We start from the raw sequence: 21,391 nt of genomic DNA, 5'->3' as shown, positions 1-21,391 counted from the left end.
GAACACAAGCAGGGGGAATGGGAGGAGAAGAGGGCTTCCTGCAGAGCAGGGAGCCTGATGCAGGGCTTGATCCCAGGACCCTGGGATCATGAGCTGAGCCGAAGGCAGTTGCTTAACAACTGAGCCACGCAGGTGCCCCCAAAGAGAGAATCTTAGGCAGTGCAGCGCAGCATGCAGAGCAATGTGGGACTTGATATCATGACCCTGAGATCATGACCTGAGCCAGAATCAAGAGGTGGATGTATAACTCCTGGGTATTTACTCTAAAGATACAAATGTAGTGATCTGAAGGGGCATGTGCACCCCAATGTTTATAGCAGCAATGTCCATAATAGCCAAACTATGGAAAGAGCCTAGATGTCCATAACAGATGAATGGATAAAGAAGATGTAACACACACACACACACACACACACACACACACACACACACACAAACTGGAATATTATGCAGCCATCAAAAAGTGAAATCTTGCCATTTGCAATGACATGGATGGAACTAGAGGCTATTATGCTGAGCGAAATAAGTCAATTGGAGAAAGACAATTATCATATGATCTCCATGATATGAGAAATTTGAGAAACAAGACAAAAGGGAAGGGAGGGGAAAATGAAACAAGACGAGACCAGAGATAGAGACAAACCATAAGAGACTCAATCTCAGGAAACAAACTGAGGTTTGCTGGAGTGGAGGAGGTTGGAAGGAATGGGGTGGCTGGGTGATAGACACTGGGGAGGGTATGTGTTGTGGTGAGCACTGTGAATCATGTAAGACTGATGAATCACATACCTGTATCCCTGAAACAAATAACACATTATATGTTTAAAAAAAAAAAAAAAAAAAAAGAGCGGCACCTGGGTGGCTCAGTGGTTAAATCCTCTGCCCAGGTCATGATCTCAGAGTCCTGGGATCAAGCCCCACATCGGGCTCTCTGCTCAGCGGGGAACCTGCTTCCTCCCCTCTCTTTGCCTGCCTCTCTGCCTACTTGTGATCTCTGCCTGTCAAATAAATAAATAAAATCTTTAAAAAAAAAAAAAAAGAGCTGGATACTTAACTGACTGAGCCACCCAGGTGCCCCTTTAGCCACTGAATTTACAGGAATTTGTTACAGCACCTATAACAAATGAATACAGACAGCATTAGTCTAAATTTTTTTTTAATTTTATTTATTTAACAAAGACAGACAAAGAGAGTGTGAGAGAGAGCGAGCACAAGTAGGGGGAGTAGCAGAGGGAGAAGGAGAACCAGGCTCTCCACTGAGCAGGGAGCCCGATGCGGGGCTCAATCCCAGGACCCTGGGACCATGACCTGAGCCGAAGGCAGATGCCCAACCAACTAAGCCACCCAGGTGCCCCTTAGTCTAAATTTTTTTTTTTTAATTTTAAACTGGGACGCCTGGGTGGCTCAGTTGGTTAAGCAGCTGCCTTCGGCTCAGGTCATGATCCCAGCGTCCTGGGATCGAGTCCCACATCGGGCTCCTTGCTCCGCAGGGAGCCTGCTTCTCTCTCTGCCTCTAGCCTGCCATTCTGTCTGCCTGTGCTTGCTCTCTCTCTCTCTCTGATAAAAAAAAAAAAAAAAAATTTTAAACTTATTTTAGAGGGACAGCATAGTGGGGAGGGGTAAGGGAAGAGGGAGAGAGTCGTAAGCAGACTACACACTGAGTGTGGTGTCTGGGTCTTTATGTGGAGTGTGGGTCTTTATCTTATAACCCAGAGATCACAACTTGAGCTAAAACCAAGAGTCTGACCCTTAACCAACTGTGTCACCCAGGTACCCCTCTAAATTTTTATTTAAATTTAATATTATACACACCATCTACTCAATAAAAATTTCCAGGCTTTCACAGCACCTTACCAAAGGTATTATTACTATTATTATTTTTTTTTTAAGATTTTATTTATTTATTCAACAGAGAGAAATCACAAGTAGACGGAGAGGCAGGCAGAGAGAGAGAGAGGGAAGCAGGCTCTCCGCTGAGCAGAGAGCCCGATGCGGGACTCGATCCCACGACTCTGAGATCATGACCTGAGCCGAAGGCAGCGGCCCAACCCACTGAGCCACCCAGGCGCCCCTTACCAAAGGTATTAGGAGAAACTAAACTACCACTGTCAAAGATGTGAAGGATAGCAAATCATTCTGGGAAGGAGACCCAAGACCAGAGTGTAGTTGTGTTTAAGAGACAAATTCTAGGGGCGCCTGGGTGGCTCAGTGGTTTGGGCTGCTGCCTTCGGCTCGGGTCATGATCTCAGGGTCCTGGAATTGAGCCCCGCATCGGGCTCCCTGCTCCGCAGGAAGCCTGCTTCCCTCTCTCTCTCTCTCTCTCTCTCTCTCTGCCTGCCTCTCTGCCTACTTGTGATCTCTGTCTGTCAAATAAATAAATAAAATCTTTAAAAAAAAATAAAAAAAGAGACAAATTCTAGGGGCAAACAGCAGGACTGGTTCCTTCTGGAGGCTCTAGGGAAGAATCTTTTGCTTGTTTCTTTCAGTTTTTGGTTGCTGTTCACATCACTCCAAACTCAGCTTCGATAGTCAAATGCCTTTTCCCCTTTTGATGCCATATCTCACCCTGCCTCATTTTTTTTTTAAATGTTTTAAAAGATTTTATTTATTTATTTGATTGAAAGTGAGGGAGCACAAGAAGGGGGAGCAGCGGGCAGAGGGAGAGGAAAAAGCAGACTCCCTGCTAGTGCTGGATCCCAGGACACTGATATTATGACCTGAGCTGAAGGTAGATGCTTAACTGAGCCACCCAGACGCCCCATCCTGTCTCCTTCTTATGAGGACCTTTGTGATTTACATTCAGGGACTATTCAGATAATCCAAAATAATCTCCCCATCTAAAAGTCCATACTTTTTTTTTTTCAAAGATTTTATTTGTTTATTTGACAGACAGAGATCACAAGTAGACAGAGAGGCAGGCAGAGAGAGAGAGAGGGAAGCAAGCTCCCCACTGAGCAGAGAGCCCAATGAGGGACTCGATCCCAGGACCCCGAGATTATGACCCGAGCCAAAGGCAGCAGTTTAACCCACTGAGCCACCCAGGCGCCCCTAAAAGTCCATAATTTTAATCGCATTCTGCAAAGTCCCTTTTGCCATGTAAAGGTAACACTCACAGATTCCAGAAATTAGGACCTGGACATCTTTGGGGGCCATCCATCAGCTTACCACACTCTCCAGTACAAATATAGTACAATGTGAGTCACAAATACAAGTCACATTTATAATTCCAAATACTTTAGTAGTCATATTTTAAAAAGTCAAACATGGGGGGGGGTGCCTGGATGACTCAGTGGGTTAGGCCTCTGCCCTTGGCTCAGGTCATGACCTCAGGGTCCTGGGATAGAGCCCCACATTGGGCTCTCTGCTCAGCTTGGTGCCTGCTTCCCCCTCCCTCTCTGCCTACTTGTGATCTCTCTCTCTCTGTCAGATAAATAGAATCTTAAAAAAAAAGTCAAACATTGGGACGCCTAGGTGGCTCAATTGGTTAAATGGCTGCCTTCAGCTCAGGTCATGATCCCAGTATCCTGGGATCGAGTCCCGCATCGGGCTCTTTGCTCAGCAGGGAGCCTGCTTCTCTCTCTGTCTCTTCCTGCCACTCTGTCCTCATGTGCTTGCGCTCTCTCTCTAAGAAATAAATAAATAAAATCTTTAAAAAAAAAAAAAAAAGCCAAACATGGAATACTATCAAGCCATCAAAAACATTCATATTTTTGCAATGACATGGATGGAACTAGAGGGTAATTACGCCAAGCAAAATAAGTCAACCAAAGAAATACAATTATATGATCTCATTCATATGTGGAATTCAAGAAACAAAAGGAGATCATAGGAGAAGGGAAGGAAAAATAAAACAAGACAAAATCAGAGAAGGAGTGAAGCCATAAGAGACTCCTAATCGGGGCGCCTGGGTGGCTCAGTGGGTTAAGCCGCTGCCTTCGGCTCAGGTCATGATCTCAGGGTCCTGGGATCGAGCCCCGCATCGGGCTCTCTGCTCAGCAGGGAGCCTGCTTCCTCCTCTCTCTCTCTCTCTGCCTGCCTCTCTGCCTACTTGTGATCTCTCTCTGTCAAATAAATAAATAAAATCTTTAAAAAAAAAAAAAAAAAAAGAGACTCCTAATCATAGGAAACAAACTGAGGGTTGTTGGAGAGGAGGGGGGCTGAGGGATGGAGTAACTGGGTGATAGACATTAAGGAGAGCACATGATATAATTAGCACTGAGTGTTATATAAGATTGATGAATCACTGAACTCTACCTCTGAAGCCAATAACACATTATATGTTAATTAACTGAATTTAAATTTTTAAAAATAGAAAAATATTTAAAAAGTCAAACCCAAAGAACAAAAACACTAATTCAAAAAGATATATGCACTCCTATATTTACTCAGCATTATTTATAATAACCAAATTATGGAAGTAGCCCAAATGTCCATCAATAGATGGAATGAGGGCTGCCTGGGTGGCTCAGTCAGTTAAGCGTCTGCCTTCAGCTCAGGTCATGATCCCAGAGTCCTGGGATCAAGCCCTCCATCAGGCTCCCTGCTCAGTGGGAAGCCTGCTTCTCCTTTTCTCTCTCCCTCTGCTTGTGCTTGCAGGCACTCTCTCTCTCTCTAATAAACAAAATCTTAAAAAAAAGAACATTCTATAAAAAATAGATGAATGAATGTAGATGTATATGCAAGGCACGCACACACACACACACACACACACACACCCGGGAGTATTACTCAGCCATAAAAAAAGAATGAAATCTTGCCATATGCAACAACATGGATGGGTCTACAGAGTATAAAGCTAAGTGAAATAAATCAGAATCAGACAAATACCACACAATTTCATTCATGTGGAATTTAGGAAACAAAACAAATGATCAAAGAAAAAAAAGATAAACGAAAACTATACTGTTTCTTTAAATTTTTTTATTATGGGAGGGGTGCAGAAGGAGAGAGAGTATCTTAAGCAGGCTCCACACTCAGCACAGAGCCCGACAAAGGGCTCATCTCATAACTCTGAGATCATGACCTGAGCCCAAATCAAGAGCCAGACACCTAACTGACTAAGCCACCCAGGCATCCCCCAAAAAACCAACTGCTAACTATGGAGGATAAACTGATGGTTACCAAAGGGGACGTGCATGGGAATAGATAAAATAGTATACTTATCATGATGAGCAGGGAGTCATATCGAGAATTGTTGAATCACTATATTGTACACCTGAAACTAATTTAACACTTAAGTTAACTATCCTGGAATTAAAAAAAAAAAATCAAATGGGACAGATGAGAATAATTTCAATAATCTACTTCATTTAACATAATATACCCCAAATATCATTTCAACATGTAATCAATGCAAAAATTATTAACAAGATATCTGAGATACACTGCGTTCTTTTTTTTCATGCAGAGTCCTTGCAATCTGGTGTTCCTTACACTTAGAGGACTACGGCAGTTGAAACCAGCCACATCTCAAGTACTCAATACCCACAGTGACTGGTGGCTACTTTATTGGACAGCACGGCCATCTACTAAACTGGAAAGACACGAAATAACCATTCAGAGAAAGATTACAACAATGTGGGCTTTCTGTTTTTCATACTTACATAAAATACTCTGTACAGACTATTCTTTTTTTTTTTTTTTTTTTTTTAAAGATTTTTTTTTTTTTTCAGAGAGAGAGAGGGAGAGAGCGAGCATAGGCAGACAGAATGGCAGACAGAGGCAGAGGGAGAAGCAGGCTCCCTGCTGAGCAAGGAGCCGGATGTGGGACTCGATCCCAGGACGCTGGGATCATGACCTGAGCCGAAGGCAGCTGCTTAACCAACTGAGCCACTCAGGCGTCCCTGTACAGACTATTCTTAACGTTTGATACTGATCATTAGACAAGAGCCAAGACACTCTTTTTTTTTTTTTTTTTTTTTTTTTTTCCCAAGACAGAACTTGGGGGAGGACTGCCTTATAGATACCAAAATTTGTTATAAAGCTACAGACTGGGAGGGCCTGGGTGGCTCAGTTGGTTAAGTGTCTGATGTTGAGTCCTGAATGGGACTCTGCACTCAGTGGGAAGTCTGCTTCTCCCTCTCCCTCTGCCCCTTCCCCTGCTTATGCTCTCTCTCTCAAATGAAGTTTTTTTTTTTTTTTTTTTAAGATTTTGTTTATTTATTAGAGAGAGAGAGACTGTGAGCATAAGCAGGGGGAGCAGCAAAGGGAGAGGGAGAACCAGGCTCTCCGCTGAGGAGAGAGCCGGATGTGGGGCTTGATCGTAGGACCCTGGGATCATGACCTGAGAGGAAGGTAGATGCTCAACCCACTGAGCCACCCAGGCAGCCCTAAATAAAAAAAAGACTTAAAAAAAAGAAAAGCTATAGACTGTGGGAAAACCTGGGGTGGCTCAGTCAGTTAAGCATCCGACCCTTGATCTCAGCTCAGACCCTTGATCTCAGAGCGGATTTTGATCTAAAAGTGGTGAGTTCAAGTCCTGAATTGGGCTCCACGCTGGGCATAGAGCCTACTTAAGGACTGAGCCACCCAGGTGCCCTGGAGCCTACTTAAAACAAGAAAGAAAAAATGGAAAAAGCACTAAACATAATGACAATTACATTTCAATTTAAAAACATTTCATCACCAAAGACACTGTTAAGAGAGTGAAGAAGCAAAATATTTCCAATATATTACCTGTCAAAGAGTTTGTATCTGGAAGAACTACAAACATATATGGAAAAGTCAAACAGAAAAAAATATGCAAGAGACTTGAGAAGACATCTCACAGAGGACATCCAAATGGCCAATCAACACATAAAAAGTGTTTAACCTCATTTATAGATATGGAAATGCAAATTAAACCAAATACAAACAAACTTACCAGAATAGCTAAACACACAACCTTAAGAGTTGGTAAGAATGTGTAAAAGGAATTCTCAAACCCTGCGGATAGGAATAAAAATTAGTACAACCACTTTGGCATTATCTAGTTAAGCTGAGGAGACTGACTCAGTCATCCAACTCCTAGCTCCCCTGTATACCCAAGAGAAATGCACACATTTTTAAAAATTTTAGCATATTTGAAATAGTCTAAAATTGTAAACAAGCCAAATATCCATCAACAGTAATACAGATAATTATGGTATATTTCTAAAAGGAATTCTATGAAAATTAATGAACTATGGGTATATGGAAAAATGTGAATGCATGCTTAAAAAGCCAGACATACAAAAAATATGATCTAATTCCATTCTTTTTTAAGTTTTTTTTTTTTTTTTAATTGACAAAGAGAGATGCACAAGCAGGCAGAGAGCCAGGCAGAGAAGAGAGGGGGAAGCAGGCTCCCTGCTAAGCAGAGAGCCCAACATGGGGCTTGTTCCCAGGACCCTGAGATCATGACCTGAGCAGAAGGCAGAGGCTTAACCCACTGAGCAACCCAGGTATTTTTTTTTTTTCTTTTAAGATTTTATTTATTTGACAGAGAGAGAGCACAGGTAGGCAGAGTGGCAGGAAGAGGGTCTTAAGTGACTGTGCATTCTTCCTAATAACAAAAAGGTGGAAACATTCCAAATATCTATCAACAGATGAATAGATAAAGAAAATGTGGCATATCCATACAACAGAATATTATTCAGCCATAAAAAGAAATGAAGCTCTGCTACATGCTATAACATGGATGAACCTTGAAAACATTATGTTAAAAGAAATAAGCAAGACACAGAAGTACTTTCAATTTTTTTTAAAGATTTTATTTATTTATTTGACACAGAGAGAGATCACAAGTAGGCAGAGAGGCAGGCAGAGAGAGAGAGGGAAGCAGGCTCCCCACTGAGCAGAGAGCCCGATGCAGGACTCGATCCCAGGACCCTGAGATCATAACCTGAACCAAAGGCAGAGGCTTAACCCACTAAGTCACCAGGCACCCCAGAAATAATTCCATTATTGAAGTACTTGCATGAGGTTACTAAAATAAGCAAAGTCATAGAGACAGAAAGAGGATGAGAAGTTACTAAGGGCAGGGAGGAGGTGGCCAATAAAGCTTAAAAAAAAAAAAAAAAAACTAAACTAAATGATTGCTACATCTGTGGTGAGCACAGCACAAGGTATGAACTTGTCAAATCACCGTGCCATACACCTGAAACTATGCAACAGTGTGTGTCAACTCTATTAAAAAATAATTTTTTCAAAATGCCAAATGTTTGTTAAAAAAAAACCCATGGGGCACCTGGGTGGCTCAGTGGGTTAAAGCCTCTGCCTTCGGCTCAGGTCATGATCCCAGGGTCCTGGAATCGAGCCCCACATCAGGCTCTCTGCTCGCAGGGAGCCTGCTTCCTCCTCTCTCTCTGCCTGCCTCTCTGCCTACTTGTGATCTCTGTCTGTCAAATAAATAAATAAAATCTTAAAAAAAAAAAAAAAAACCCAAACCAAAAAAACCCAAAATGGTGCCTGGGTGGCTCAGTCTGTTAAGAGTCTGCCTTCAGCTCATCCTGGGATCGAGCCCTGTGTAGTGCTCCCAGCTCAGTGGGGAGTCTGCTTCTCCCTCTCCCTCTGCCTGCCACTACCCCTGCCTGTACTCTCTCTCTGTGAAATAAATAAATAAAATCTTAAAAATAAAAAAAAAAACAAACCCAACCAACAACCAAAAAACCCTAAATGACTGTTTTTAGGATTCATATTTAGGTGGCAAAAATATAAAGAAAAAGCAAGGGGTGCCTGGGTGGCTCGGTGGGTTAAGTCTCTGCCTTTGGCTCAGGTCTCGATCTCGGAGTCCTGGAATTGAGCCCCACATCAGGCTCTCTGCTCAGCAGGGAGCCTGCCTCCCCCTCTCTCTCTGCCTGACTCTCTGCCTACTTGTGATTGATCTCTCTCTCTCTCTGTGTCAGATAGATAAATAAAATCTTAGGACGGAAGGAAGGAAGGAGAAAGCAAGTAAATGATTACAATAAATATGATGACAGGAGAGTTGTTCCTTTACAGGGGTGAGGAGCTTGAACAGAAAACAGCATTCTGGAGGGCTTCTGGATGCTGGCAGTGTCCATGTGCTTAACCTAGGTGGTTGTTGCAAGGAGTTTCACTTTATAATCACCCACTGAACTACACATTTATTTTCAGTACAATTTTTAAATGTGTTATTTTACACAAGGCTTTTTTTTTTTAAATTAAAAATTCAACAAGAACAAGGTATTAGGGGATTGGACGATGGCTTGTTTAGTAGGCAAGAGATGTCTTGCCACAGAGGTACAGAGCTTACCCATTTTACAGAGAGGGGAACAGAGCTCCATTCAGAAGACAGCATGTCAAAGCCCCCCAAGTACAAAAGAACATGGAGAGTCTGAGGAACTGAAAGGTAAGCAGCCGAGTTCTGAAGAGGCCTTCAGAATAAGAGGGAAGAAGTATATGTGATTAAGTCTAAGGACTGCAGAGGCCAGATGGTGGAAGGTTGGGCAGCCAAATGGTGGTGTGTCAGACACTGTTGTAAGGGAACAGTGGGATATCACTAAGGTATATATATATGTATTTAGAGAATGAGAGAAACGGGGAAGGGGTAGAGGGAGAGGAAGAGAATCTGAAGCAGGCTCCATGCCCAGTGTGTAGCCCTATGCAGATCTTGATCCCAGGACTCTGAGATCAGGACCTGAGCTGATACTGAGAGTGAACACTTAACCGACTTAAGCCACTCAGAAGCCCTATCACAGAGATATTTTAAAGCAGTGAAGCGACCTGATCACAGGTTAGCAGGTCATTCTGCCTGGACTGTGGAGAATGGACTGGACAGCACCAGGAGACCATTTAGGAAGCCACTTCAATAATTGTGAGGGTTGGGGCAACTGGGTGGCTTAGTGGGTTAAGCCTCTGCCTTTGGCTCAGGGTCCTCAGATTGAGCCCCACATCAGGGCTCTCTGCTCAGTAGGACCCTGCTTCCCCCTCTGCCTGCCTCTCTGCCTACTTGTGATCTCTCTCTGTCCAATAAATAAATAAAATCTTTAAGAAAAAATAATCATGACAGTTGGTGGAAGCTTGGACGAGGGTGAAGACACTGGAGAGGTGAGGAATACAATGTCCTTGGGCCTTGTGTTCATTTCACAACTTTGTTCAACTATATGTAGCACTATCTCCCCATTTTTTTTATGAAGTTAAAAATATCGGGGCACCTGGGTGGCTCAGTGGGTTAAAGCCTCTGCCTTCAGCTCAGGTCATGATCCCAAGGTCCTGGGATCGAGCCCCGCATCAGGCTCTCTGCTAGGCAGGGAGCCTGTTTCACCCTCTCTCTCTGCCTGCCTCTCTGCCTACTTGTGATCTCTGTCAAATAAATAAACAAAATCTTAAAAAAATTTATCTTAATGGTATATTGTATATCCTATGACATACTGTACCCTACCATATAAACTTGTATATACATTTTGGGTACAGAGTTATGAACACAAGACTACGGCCACTGTATTTTCTGAGTGGTTTAATGGATTTTCAAAGGTTATGTTGACTATGTAACTTCTGCCTTAAGTACTGTCTTCAGAACCTAACCTTGGTGTAAGGGACAACTCCACTGTTGATGGATTTAAGAGGTATTTAGGAGATTTGGTGACTGACTGGAATAGAAGGAAGGAGGAAACTGAAGAATGATATTCCCAGATCTCTTGCCTAAATAACTGGGGCCCACTGGAACAGGAACAGCTGGAGGGTAGAGATGATCACTTATTTTTTTTCAATATTTTATGAAAAATTTCAAAAATGCAGAGAAGTTGTCAGATTGTATAGTGAATATGCATATACCTACTGCCTAGGTTCTACAACTCACTTACTGTTCTATCTTCTTTCTCAAATCTTCCCACATACCCAGAGGAGTTCGAAGCTGAAATCTGTTGTACCTAAGATATTTCCAAGTGTCATATCTAGTAAGCTAGTGGTCTACAGGACAGAAGTACATTTAAAGAGCAGGCTGCACATGCGGCCTCCTCTTCTTCACGTCCCATTCATACTCAATTACCTAGAATTGGGCTTTAAAAAAAAAGTTTATTTTTAAATAATCTGTACAGGGGCGCCTGGGTGGCTCAGTGGGTTAAGCCGCTGCCTTCGGCTCAGGTCATGGTCTCAGGGTCCTGGGATCGAGTCCAGGTCATGGTCTCAGGGTCCTGGGATCGAGTCCCGCATCGGGCTCTCTGCTCGGCAGGGAGCCTGCTTCCTTCTCTCTCTCTCTCTGCCTGCCTCTCAGTGTACTTGTGATTTCTCTCTGTCAAATAAATAAATAAAATCTTTAAAAATAAATAAATAAATAAATAAATAATCTGTACACCTATCGTAGGGCTTGAACTCACAACCCTGAGATCAAGAATCACATGCTCTTCCAACTGAGCCAGCCAGGTGCCCCTAGAATGTGGTTCTTTTTTTTTTTTTTTTTTTTTTTAAGATTTTATTTGTTTATTTATTTGAGAGAGAGAGAGCAAGCTCAAGTCGGGGAGAAGGGGAGAGGGACAGAGGGCAGAGGGACAAGCCAACTCCCGGCTGAGCAGGAGGCCTAACACTGGGGCTTGATCCCAGGACCTAAAATCATGGCCCGAGTCAGTCAGATGCCCAACTGCCTGAGCCACCTAGGTACCCCTAGAATGTGTTTTGTTTTGTTTTTAAGATTTTATTTATTTATTTGACAGAGAGGGAGAAAGCACCAGCAGGGGGAGGGGCAAAGGGAGAAGCAGGCTCTCTCTGCTGAGCAGAGAGCCCAATATGAGGCTTGATCCTAGGACCCTGATACCATGACCTGAACTGAAGGCAGACGCTTAACCGACTGAACCTCCCAGGCACCCGTAGAATGTGGTTTTAACATCTTCCTTCTGAAGGTGCTTTAAGAAAAATTTTTTTTTAAGATTTTATTTTTTTATTTGACAGACAGAGATCACAAGCAGGCAGAGAGGCAGGCAGGGGGTGGGGGAGAAGTCAGTCTCTGCTGAGCAGAGAGCCCAATGCAGGGCTTGATCCCAGGACCCGAGCTGAAGGCAGAGGTTCAACTCACTGGGCCACCCAGGAGCCCCCTGAAGGTGTTTTCACTAAGACACTGATTACTTTAGACTCCAAAACTGAACTCGTTATCATCCTATAAAACCTCTTCCTCCTTCTGTACATTCTAACTTACAGGTACCCAATCCTCAAGTGTGGGAGTCATTTTAAGATATCTCCGGCATCAAGCAGGGTCTGTCAGTCCCATCTCTTAAATATCTTTGTTTTTCTTTTTTAAGATTTTATTTATTTATTTGACAGAGAGAAAGAGAGAGAGAGAGAACAAGCAGGTGGAGTAGCAGGCAGAAGGAAAGGGAGAAGCAAGCTCCCTGCTGAGCAAGAAGCTGGATGCGGGATTCCATCCCAGGATTCTGGGATCATAACCTAAGCCAAAGGCAGTCACTTAACCAACTGAGCTACCTTGGTGCCCCTCTTAAATATCTTTAAAAGATATCCTCTCTGGGGACACCTGGGTGGCTCAGTTGGTTGGACGACTGCCTTCGGCTCAGGTCATGATCCTGGAGTCCCGGGATCGAGTCCCGCATCGGACTCCCAGCTCCATGGGGAGTCTGCTTCTCTCTCTGACCTTCTCCTCGTTCATGCTCTCTCTCACTGTCTCTCTCTCAAGTAAATAAATAAAATCTTAAAAAAAAAAAAAAAGATATCCTCTCTGTCTTCATTCCCTGTACCATTAAAGTTCTGGATCTCAAAATTTTATTGCTATCGAAGAACTACAATTTCAACCTCTGAACTGGTCCCCATCTCTATTCCTTCTCTGGCGTATCTAGTCATGTCTACCTGTCTATCCAACTAATTTACTTTTTATTTTTAAAGTCTGTTCACTGGGGCACCTGCGTGGCTCATTTAATTAACCAGCCAACTCTCCATCTCAGCTCAAATCTTGATCTCAGAGTTGTGAGTTCAACCCTCGCACTGGGCTCAAAGCTGGGTGTGGAGCCTATTTAAAATAAAATTTAAAAGTCTGTCAAATCACTTTTCATTTACAATCTTTTTTTCAAATTTAAATTCGATTAGCCGACTTATAATACATCATTAATTTCATTAACAATCTTTTACAGGTGCTTATACCCAGGTTGCGCGACTTCCATAGTCCTTCAAGATCTGCCAGAAAGCATTACTAAGCCTAAATTTACCACCTCACGCCTAGTCACCCACCCACACCATTTTTACTACTTATTAGCACTTCAAATATACCAACCAGACTTTTTCAAACTTACTGCCTCCTCCACAAAGACTTCCCTGAAAGCTAGGCTAGGTGGCTCCCACAGAATCCCAAGAATATATCTATCATCAGACATACAAGTCTCCACAGATATAAAAATCTTTGGGGTCGGTGCTTTAGTCATCTTTATGGCCAGAATACTTAGACTCATTACCTAAGAATACTCTGCCTAACACAAAACACTGTTTATTTTAGGGGAGCTATGCATATATCTAGTATTTTGTACACTCTCCCTTTTCTTTCTTGCAAAATCCTACTCAAGCTTCCCGGGTCCCTCCAAGTACTTAGGGGGCTCTGGCTCCTTTATCCCCTGCGCCCGAGCTTAATAAATTATATCTTAATATTTTTATCTGTACAACTAACTGCCGTAAATGTTAACACTCTATTTCTGGTACGTAACAGCACTCTTCAATACACGGCCAACTACCCTGATTCCTAGAAAGAATGACTTCTTTTAACTGTCACCTCACGATGCTTACCACGTATTTAGCACCTGAGCGGCTTTCATTATCGCGGCTCACTATCGCTGTCCCGGGCCCTTCCTGGTCCACTCCACAGACCTTAATCTTCTAGCGGCTGGGAGGGCGGTCCTACCTTTCTGACTGCCCCACCAGCACTTGGAGGCGCTGCGCGTTGCAAATGCAGCCGTAAAGCATCTCCGGGAAGCTCCTGAAGGGACAGAGCCCTGTAGAGATGTCCCTGCAGCGTATCCGCCCGCCCTTCCTTGAGTCACGGCTCCGCCTTCTCAAGTCCAGCCCCGGGCTCCGTGGCAGGAACATGTGAGCGGTGAGGCGAAGAGTGGGCAAGGCCTCTCCCTGCCTCGTCCCCGGGTCTCAGCGGCGCGGGAGGATCGCGAGACCGCCGCCCGCCGCCCGCGCAGGCGCAATAATGTTCTCCAAGCATGTGACCCTCAGCGAGAGGCCGCAGTGGCCGGCACAGGGGCGGCACCCACGGGGCTCTCCTGCGCTTTTTGAACCCGGTGCTGATAGACAGTCAAAGGAGCGGCTAAGACGCAGCGTGGTTAGAAACAGCCATCCCGCGGAGGATGCATAAGTAAATAATAGACCTGGGAGAGGGAAGTACCAGGTGTCTTTTGGGAGCTGCCGGATTTCAGCTTGTTTCTAGATGGGTCAGGACGGCAGTCCGTGCCTCATCCTCCTCCGCCGTAGCTGGGGCCAGGGAGTCCCCCTTTTTGGAGACTTGTCCTGGCGACAGAATCACAGAGGACTTGTCCTCACGAGTCTTCATTTCTATTCTTTCGGCTCCGGTTTCTTGGGCAGCCTCTAAGGGCTGAAGCGTCTTGGCACCCTGTGGTCCAACCCCCTCCCCTCGGGCATGGGCGCGATACTCTCCAAACTGGACTTCCAGGTTCCTGCTTGTCTGTCTACAGACAGGCAGGTTGGAAAACGCAAATCTGAACACCACCTCTGCTTGAGGCTGCCAGTGTCTTCGTGGGCAGAGGCACCAGAATCCACTTTATTAAGCCCTTGCGGATGAGGCGTTCGTAGGGACCTCCTGCTTACCATTCTATCTACATCTCCGAAGGAGACCACCACAGCCTTAGGCCCCTCTCAGCCTTTGTGTTTCTCTGCCAGAACCATCCTGCCTGGGTTCTACCTACCCGTTGCGCCTTCTGTTTCTCCTGGAGGACCTCTTATCTCAACCCCACAGAGACTTTCCCATTGTACTCATATTGCCCTCAATCCTACTCCCATTTCCGACCGCCTTTTCTGGTACCCGGAGAATACTGGCAATCTGGCAGCCCCATGCAATGCAACACCACTTATCACACCTGCTATGTTCCTGGGATATGAGCAGCTTGACAGAAGGGGTGCATGCTTTCTGGATGTGTATCCCCTGGTCTAGCATATAGCACACTGTAAGTGTTCAGTAAATGGATAGTGATGAATCAAGGTGTGGACTCCAAGGATCAAAAGTGAAAATTTTAAAATGTCAGGGTAGGGAGTGCCTGGGTGGCTCAGTTAAGTGTGGGACTCTTTTTTTCAGCTAAGGTCATAATCTTAGGGTTTTGAGCTAACAGCCCCACATCAGGCTCTGTCCTCAGAGCAGAGCCTGCTTAAGATCCTTTCTCTCCCACCCCTCCCCCCAAAAAAGTAAAATTAAACTAAATTAAAATTAAGATATTAGGCTGGGCTGTGGTATTTTGGGGGCTCACCAAAGACATGAAACTATATATATATATAATATACATATATATATATTATATATATATATATAATTTTTTGCCTTTAAATGATAGCTCGCTAACAAGGTGATACTACTTTTCAAATATATGAATAACTTCAAGATGACAAATAATGAAGTTAAGACATTTAGTTATGGTACCATCATAGCCTGTGGAATAGTTCTGCTCAGTCAGAAGGGGCAGGGCAGTGGGCCTCAGAGGCCAGTCCCTGAAGAAAATCCAAGCAGGCTTAGGAGGGTGTGTTTGTATGTGAGATGCTAAAGACAATGAGGATGCCAAATCCAAGAGGTGTTTACTGTAATGAGTGCTCAAGGAGGGTGGGGTTCCCCCAATCTGATCCTCCAAGGCTCTGGGGTGACTCACTCTTCCTTGGGCTCTGGGGTGGGGCTGATACTTCTTCCCCAACTTGGCCCTGCTTGCCCTGGCCCTTGTCATCCCCACTGTCTCCAGCCACTAGAGCCACATTCCTCAGATAGTAAGTGTTGAAGCAGTTGGTCTGTTCATCTCCAGGATTCAGGTTACAGCAGAGGGCAGAGTCTCGCCAGAAATTATGTCGGGGACCACACAGATCCTCAATGAAGGCCAACTTCTGAAGGAGAAAAGTAAAGCAGAGATGATGGGGAGAGGAGTGTTTAAGGTCAAGCATCAATACTTGATTGTTCAAATTTCCCCTTCCCTCAGCTTCTACTGCTGTCTCCCTAGGTCCCCTCCTGGGGCCCAGAGAAAGTTCAACCCTGGCTTCCACAGTTAGATTTTTTTGTAACAGACATGTGCCCATATGGAAATGCCTGAAGCCTGAGGCCCAGAAAAGACATAATAAGAACTCAGAAGTGGGGAGCAGATTAGGTCAGGAATGAAGACTTTGGGAATCAAGAAAAAAGATCTTCCCCACTCATCCTCTTTATTTCTGTGGGCAGGTCTGAGGTACTAAAGAGAAGGGATAGCCAGCAGTTCTAGCCCTCTCTCCCCTCCTCCCTGCCTTTCTTGGGAGACTATGACCTCCTGCTACCCCACTTACCTCCTCCTCAGCACAGCAGGCCTGCTCTGGAAACGGCAGGTTACAGCAGTGGGCAGTCATGTTCCGGATCAGCCCAGGAATTTGTTTACTATGTTGGTGGGAAAGGGGAGAGGATCAGGGTCTTTAGGCATCCCTAGGCTTCAAAATGGTGCTCGGAGACCACGGTTTTGTTCTTATCAATAGTGCCCCACAGGGTACCCCAGGAGGGAGGTTTTGGGGAAGGGAAGGGAGTTGAGGAAGAACTTGGCAAGACTCACTGCTTGCTGAGAACTCTTCCATTTCCACAGAGATGGCCCATGAGGTTAGGGGTAACTCGGCTGAGGTCTAGAGTCAAGATGTCCCGGTCATAGTTGGGGTAGGGAGCCCGACGGGCAAAGCACTCATCACGGACAGGGCTAGGAGGGTAGTGGCAACACGAGTGGTGGTGGGTCTTGACAGACTGTTCCTGATCACAATATCCATCAAGGGCATCCTCCCACTGTGGGCCAGAGAGAGGGAAGTCAGAAGCCTGGACACTTGGCCCCTTCTCTTCTGACCCTCTGCTTCCCTTACTGCCCTATGCTATGAGATGAGGGACCGGCCACAGGTGCCAAAAGGGAAGGGTAAGGAACCAGAGGACAAGGACTGACAAGTGTGGATGTATGATGCTGGGAAGGTGGAAGGATGGAAGCACAAATGAGGCTTGGAGCTGGCCACAGGACATAGGCTGGAGTAGACGAAGGGGTCAGATAAGGCCAAAGCTGCAAGGATGGATGGCACATGGGCGCATGTGTGGGATCATGGGTAGACCAGGCCAGAAGTGCAGGATGAAGGCTCAAGGTGAACAGACGCAAATGACGAAAACAATGGATGGATGGACACTTGCAAGCAGATGAACGGGTAGACGTGCTCACACTGGGGAGGTGCATGGATGAACGGATCAGCAGGACCAGAGGTCGGAGATGGGCAGGCGGGCAGACAGGTTCTTGGGACCGGGACTCCCACTTACGGCCTTCCATGTACAGGTGTGGTTGTTCCCCTGCCGGCAACAGCGCTGGAACTCCCCCTCTAGCCGGGTCAATGCCTGCAGCTGTCTTTGGATGGGGTCAGTAGCTGGGAGGTTGCGTGGCACAGAACGGAAGCGTCTTAGGTGGCAGATGTTCTTGACATTGTCCAGTGTGGGTACCCCGGGGGGGAAAGGCAGCTCGCGGCCCGAGGAGATACCAGGCTGGTGGCTGGGGCAGGCCCGGAGCTGGTAGTGTGGCCGGGGAGCTTCCTCCTGGAAGCAGGAGAATCGAGCCTCCCCCTGCTGTTTGCAGCACCAGTGGGGTCGGGTCTTGACCGAGAACTCGGCCTCACAGAATCGGGTCATTGCGTCCTCCCACTAGAGCAAGAGGGATGGATCAGCCCAGCAGCCCATTGTCCACATTCCTGTCTTCCTCCCAGGCTCCAGAAAAGGACCCTGGGCAGGTAGATAAGAAAGAAGCAGAGGCTGTCTTCTGCCCTCCCAGCACACTGCGGAGGCACATGGTAGGGCCAAGAAAAAGTTCCTGAGTTTCCTACATTCCCAGGCCTAGAAGTCCTTCAAACATACACATACTGTCTGGAGGTTATAGGACACCCCTGGCATCAAGAGCCCAACACTTACCACGAGTTTTGCACAGTCCAAGCGGTTTGTGTGGCTGTGACAGCGGCAGCAGCGGGAATATCCAGTCTCCAGCAAATTGAGGGTCTCACCCTGGCGAGTAAGGTGGGAGAAGCCAGACTGTGGCAGGTTCCAAGGGCCATACACCACATGCTGACGATTAGGAAGGCAGATCTGGTCCAAATTGTCTGGAGAAGGCCGCCCAGGGGGGAAGCCATCCAGCCGGTGGCCCCAGCCCCCTCGGGATCGGCCCTGCTGGCAGTGCAGGGCTGGATTCCAAGACTCAGGCTCGGGGGAGCTACGATCCATGAAAGGAGCTGGCTTTTCTAGAATGGAGAACAGCGTGTAAAGGGGAATGAGTAGGATACAGAAAGTCTGGCTGAGCTGAGAGGACTGAAAGAACTTGGGGTTAAGGAGAAAAGATTGGGAGGATAGGGGATAGAAACGAACTTGTGGCTTTTGCCTTCAGAATGACTGATGGAAAGGAAAGAGAACTGAGGCATGAAAGGATTCCCCTTTATAGCCCCACAAACCAGGCCTGTTCCCTGTGCTGCTTCCCATGGCTCAGGCTCCCTCCCTCCCTCCCCAGGGTCCTGAGCACGAAAGCAGAGGAATGGACAGACCAGAGCTGTCACTCACCCTCTCTCTGCTTAGATGGGAAGGTCATTTCCTCCTGATGTAGGAAAGATGGTTCTACTGGGATAGAAGGAGATGTGTAAGCAGAAGCCATGGGATGGGCTAGAAAAGGGGGACCTGGCCAAATGCCACTCATAAAGAGGAAGTCAGTACAGAAGCAAGTGAAAATAAATGCTACTTTTATGCCATTTAATCTCATAACTTTATAAAACAGGTATTATTTCCCCATTTTTATAGATGAGGAAACTAAGGCTTAGAGGGACAACTCACCCGAAGTTACACAGCTAGCGAGTAGCAGAGCCCCAAAGCCCACGCTCATCAGGCAGGAGGGTGATGAGGAGAGGGAGTCACTTACTTTCCTTCTGTTCAACAGGGTCCTGGGGAGGGGGAAGCTCTTCTTGGAGAGGGATGGCTTCCTGAGGGAAATGGGGGTCCACTACAAGACAGGAGTGAGGGCACAAAGAAGAAAAGATCAGACTGACGTCAGCAAGATTGTAGTGGGCTGGTGGTGAGGAAAGGGCAAGCGCTCACCTTTGTTTTCCACAGGGAGTTGGGGAGGAGGCAACTCCTCCTCTTGGATAGGGATGGCTTCCAGAGAGCGAGGGGGCTGCACTACAGAAGGGAGAGGGGTATGTGAGCAGACCACCCGTGCTCCCAGCCAGGGCAAGAAATGGCCAGGGCCTTCCCACTCCACCCCATGTGAGGAATGGGAAGTAAAGCCAGACTAGAAACCTGGAGGGGCAACAGAAGGGTGCATGGTGGACTTACCTTCACCCTGTCCCTCAAAGTCAGAGCCACGCTGATGGGTGTCAGGATGGTCCATGGGGAGGGCTCGGGTCCGGGGTGGGGAGGGGGGTGCTGCATAGCCAACTAGAGGTTAAGAGGGGAGATGGTCAGAGCTGACAGTTTCTCCTAGCCCCCCATCTCTTGCTGCTCCCCCAAACTCTTACCTTCTTGAATGTGGTAGGTGAGGGTCTCTGGGCCCAGCTCCCTCTGCCCTGGAGACTCGGAGCCTGGCAGATGAAAGGTGAGTCAGAGGTGGCTTGAGGAGCCCATTCTTGTTCCCAAGCATAGGATGTGGGGGCAGTAGATGTGAAGGGTATAGGCAAGATGAGCAAGATGCCAGATGCCCCTCTGTATTGCTCTTGTCCCGTTCCCTAATGAATACCCACCCCCCGGTCCAAACCCACCTAAGTATGCCAGTTGGGTTCTGAGAAAGCCATGCTATTCTGTCAGCCTCACCTCCACCAGGCTCAAAGCCTTGGGTCTTGAGTCCAGGCCTGAAGGGAATGTGACGGATAGGACTGGGAGCAGGGGGGGAGTGAGATGGTGGAGGCCTTAATCTCCTGTCAGTGTCTCTCCCTCAGGGCTTCTGGGCTCTTCCTTTCAGTCTCTCAGCCAGGATGCCTCTCTAGTTTTCCAGAGGAGCAAGTCTGGACTTTGAACTGGTTGGGGCTTCAAATGCTCACCAACTCTAGGCCGTTTAAATATCTGCGGGCCTTCTGAAAAGGCCACCTCTAACTTTAAGTGCCACCCCTTTAGCTGGTCCCAGATCCTCCTCAGCTTAGGTCTCAAATTAGGACCCAGAGACTGGGATGATTTAGGATTCCTGAGGCAAATCGCCCCACAGCCACAGGGAAAGTTTTAGCCTGGAGCTGATCTGCAATCACAGAAGAGGAGCACCTAGGCGGGACAATGACACAGGCCTTAGGGAGACCAGATCTCAATAGTTGTTTCCCTTGGTAGCGTTTTGTCCAGCATCCAGCAGATGTGTGTGTGCTAGATAGAGTTACTGGGCCTGGTCCCCTGTGGATGGACACCCTCTCAACTCCTCCTAACCAGGAAAGGAGTTGGTCAAGGCTCTCTGGGTCAGCAATTCAGCTGTTTATTTTTTCCAAAGATTTTATTTATTTGACAGGCAGAGAGAGAGAGAGGGAAGCAGGCTCCCTGCTGAGCAGAGAACCTGATGCGGGACTCCATCCCAGGACCCTGAGATCATGACCCGAGCGAAGGCAGCAGCTTAACCCACTGAGCCACCCAGGCGCCCAGCAATTCAGTTTTGATCAGCCTGGAGGCCCCATTCTTTCTCTCTCCCCTGCTTGATATGCCCCATATATATATTTTCTTGAGGCAGGAACCCCTCATTCTGGGAATCCACCCATCCTCTGAAGAGTTGTCCATTTGACTCCCAATTTCCTGTCTCCTGGCAGCAATCTCTAGGAACCCCTCTCCTGTGCACCTGCTCCCCCTCCCAGTTTAAAAGCTCCAGTGCCCAGCCCCGCCTTAGATCTGCTGAGAAATGCAAGGCCAAGTATGCAATCACCCTACTGGCGATGAGCCATATAGAGGATGGCTGGCCCCCGGCCCCAGGCCCCCACTGGTCAGGGCCTCTTCCCAAGCACTGGCTCCAACCCCAACTCACCTCCCTCAGAGGCTACAGAAGTAACAGCCAGACAGGCCAAGACCAAGGCTGCTCTGGACATGGTCCCCATCCTGGGGCAAAGACTTGTTGCTGGCACCCAAGCAGGTGGATTGTCCTAGGTAGATCTGGGTTTGAAGGGCTGGGCTACTGGGAGCCTGCTTCTCCAGTTGCTATGGCTGTTGTGAACCTCGGGGCTGGTTCCTTCTCCTTTTATATGGCTATCTGGGGAGAACTCCCTCCCTCCTATTTCCTGCCATGACTCAGTCCCAGCT

The 21,391-nt window shown here is 46.7% G+C and overlaps 2 protein-coding genes across 10 annotated transcripts in view; both read right to left on the bottom strand.

Moving 5' to 3' along the window:
* Nucleotides 1–15,373, bottom strand: part of ADAMTSL4 (ADAMTS like 4) — a 52,295-nt gene extending 36,922 nt beyond the window's left edge. For 3 of the 9 annotated variants that reach the window (XM_059376041.1, XM_059376047.1, XM_059376043.1), the window contains exon 1: nt 13,808–15,369. The gene's annotated coding sequence lies outside the window, so the exon portion shown is untranslated. Of the gene's footprint in view, nt 1–6,862; nt 6,925–13,692 lie in introns of all 9 variants that reach the window. The other 6 variants (XM_059376044.1, XM_059376045.1, XM_059376052.1 and 3 more) reach the window with 6 other exon arrangements.
* Nucleotides 15,374–15,532: 159 nt separating this feature from the next.
* On the bottom strand, nt 15,533–21,307 carry ECM1 (extracellular matrix protein 1). Its single transcript, XM_059374499.1, is given in 11 exon segments — nt 15,533–15,822; nt 15,825–16,008; nt 16,438–16,525; nt 16,695–16,915; nt 17,426–17,800; nt 18,065–18,387; nt 19,053–19,133; nt 19,229–19,309; nt 19,466–19,567; nt 19,648–19,710; nt 21,120–21,307. Coding segments are annotated over 11 exon segments (1,632 nt in total). The 5' UTR covers nt 21,190–21,307; the 3' UTR covers nt 15,533–15,778.
* Between the last annotated feature and the right edge of the window lie 84 nt (nt 21,308–21,391).

Source organism: Mustela nigripes, chromosome 14 (assembly GCF_022355385.1).
Source record: "Mustela nigripes isolate SB6536 chromosome 14, MUSNIG.SB6536, whole genome shotgun sequence".
Lineage (NCBI taxonomy): Eukaryota > Metazoa > Chordata > Mammalia > Carnivora > Mustelidae > Mustela > Mustela nigripes.
Note: the sequence above shows the minus strand (reverse complement) of the source record. Positions and strands in the feature narration are given on the sequence as shown.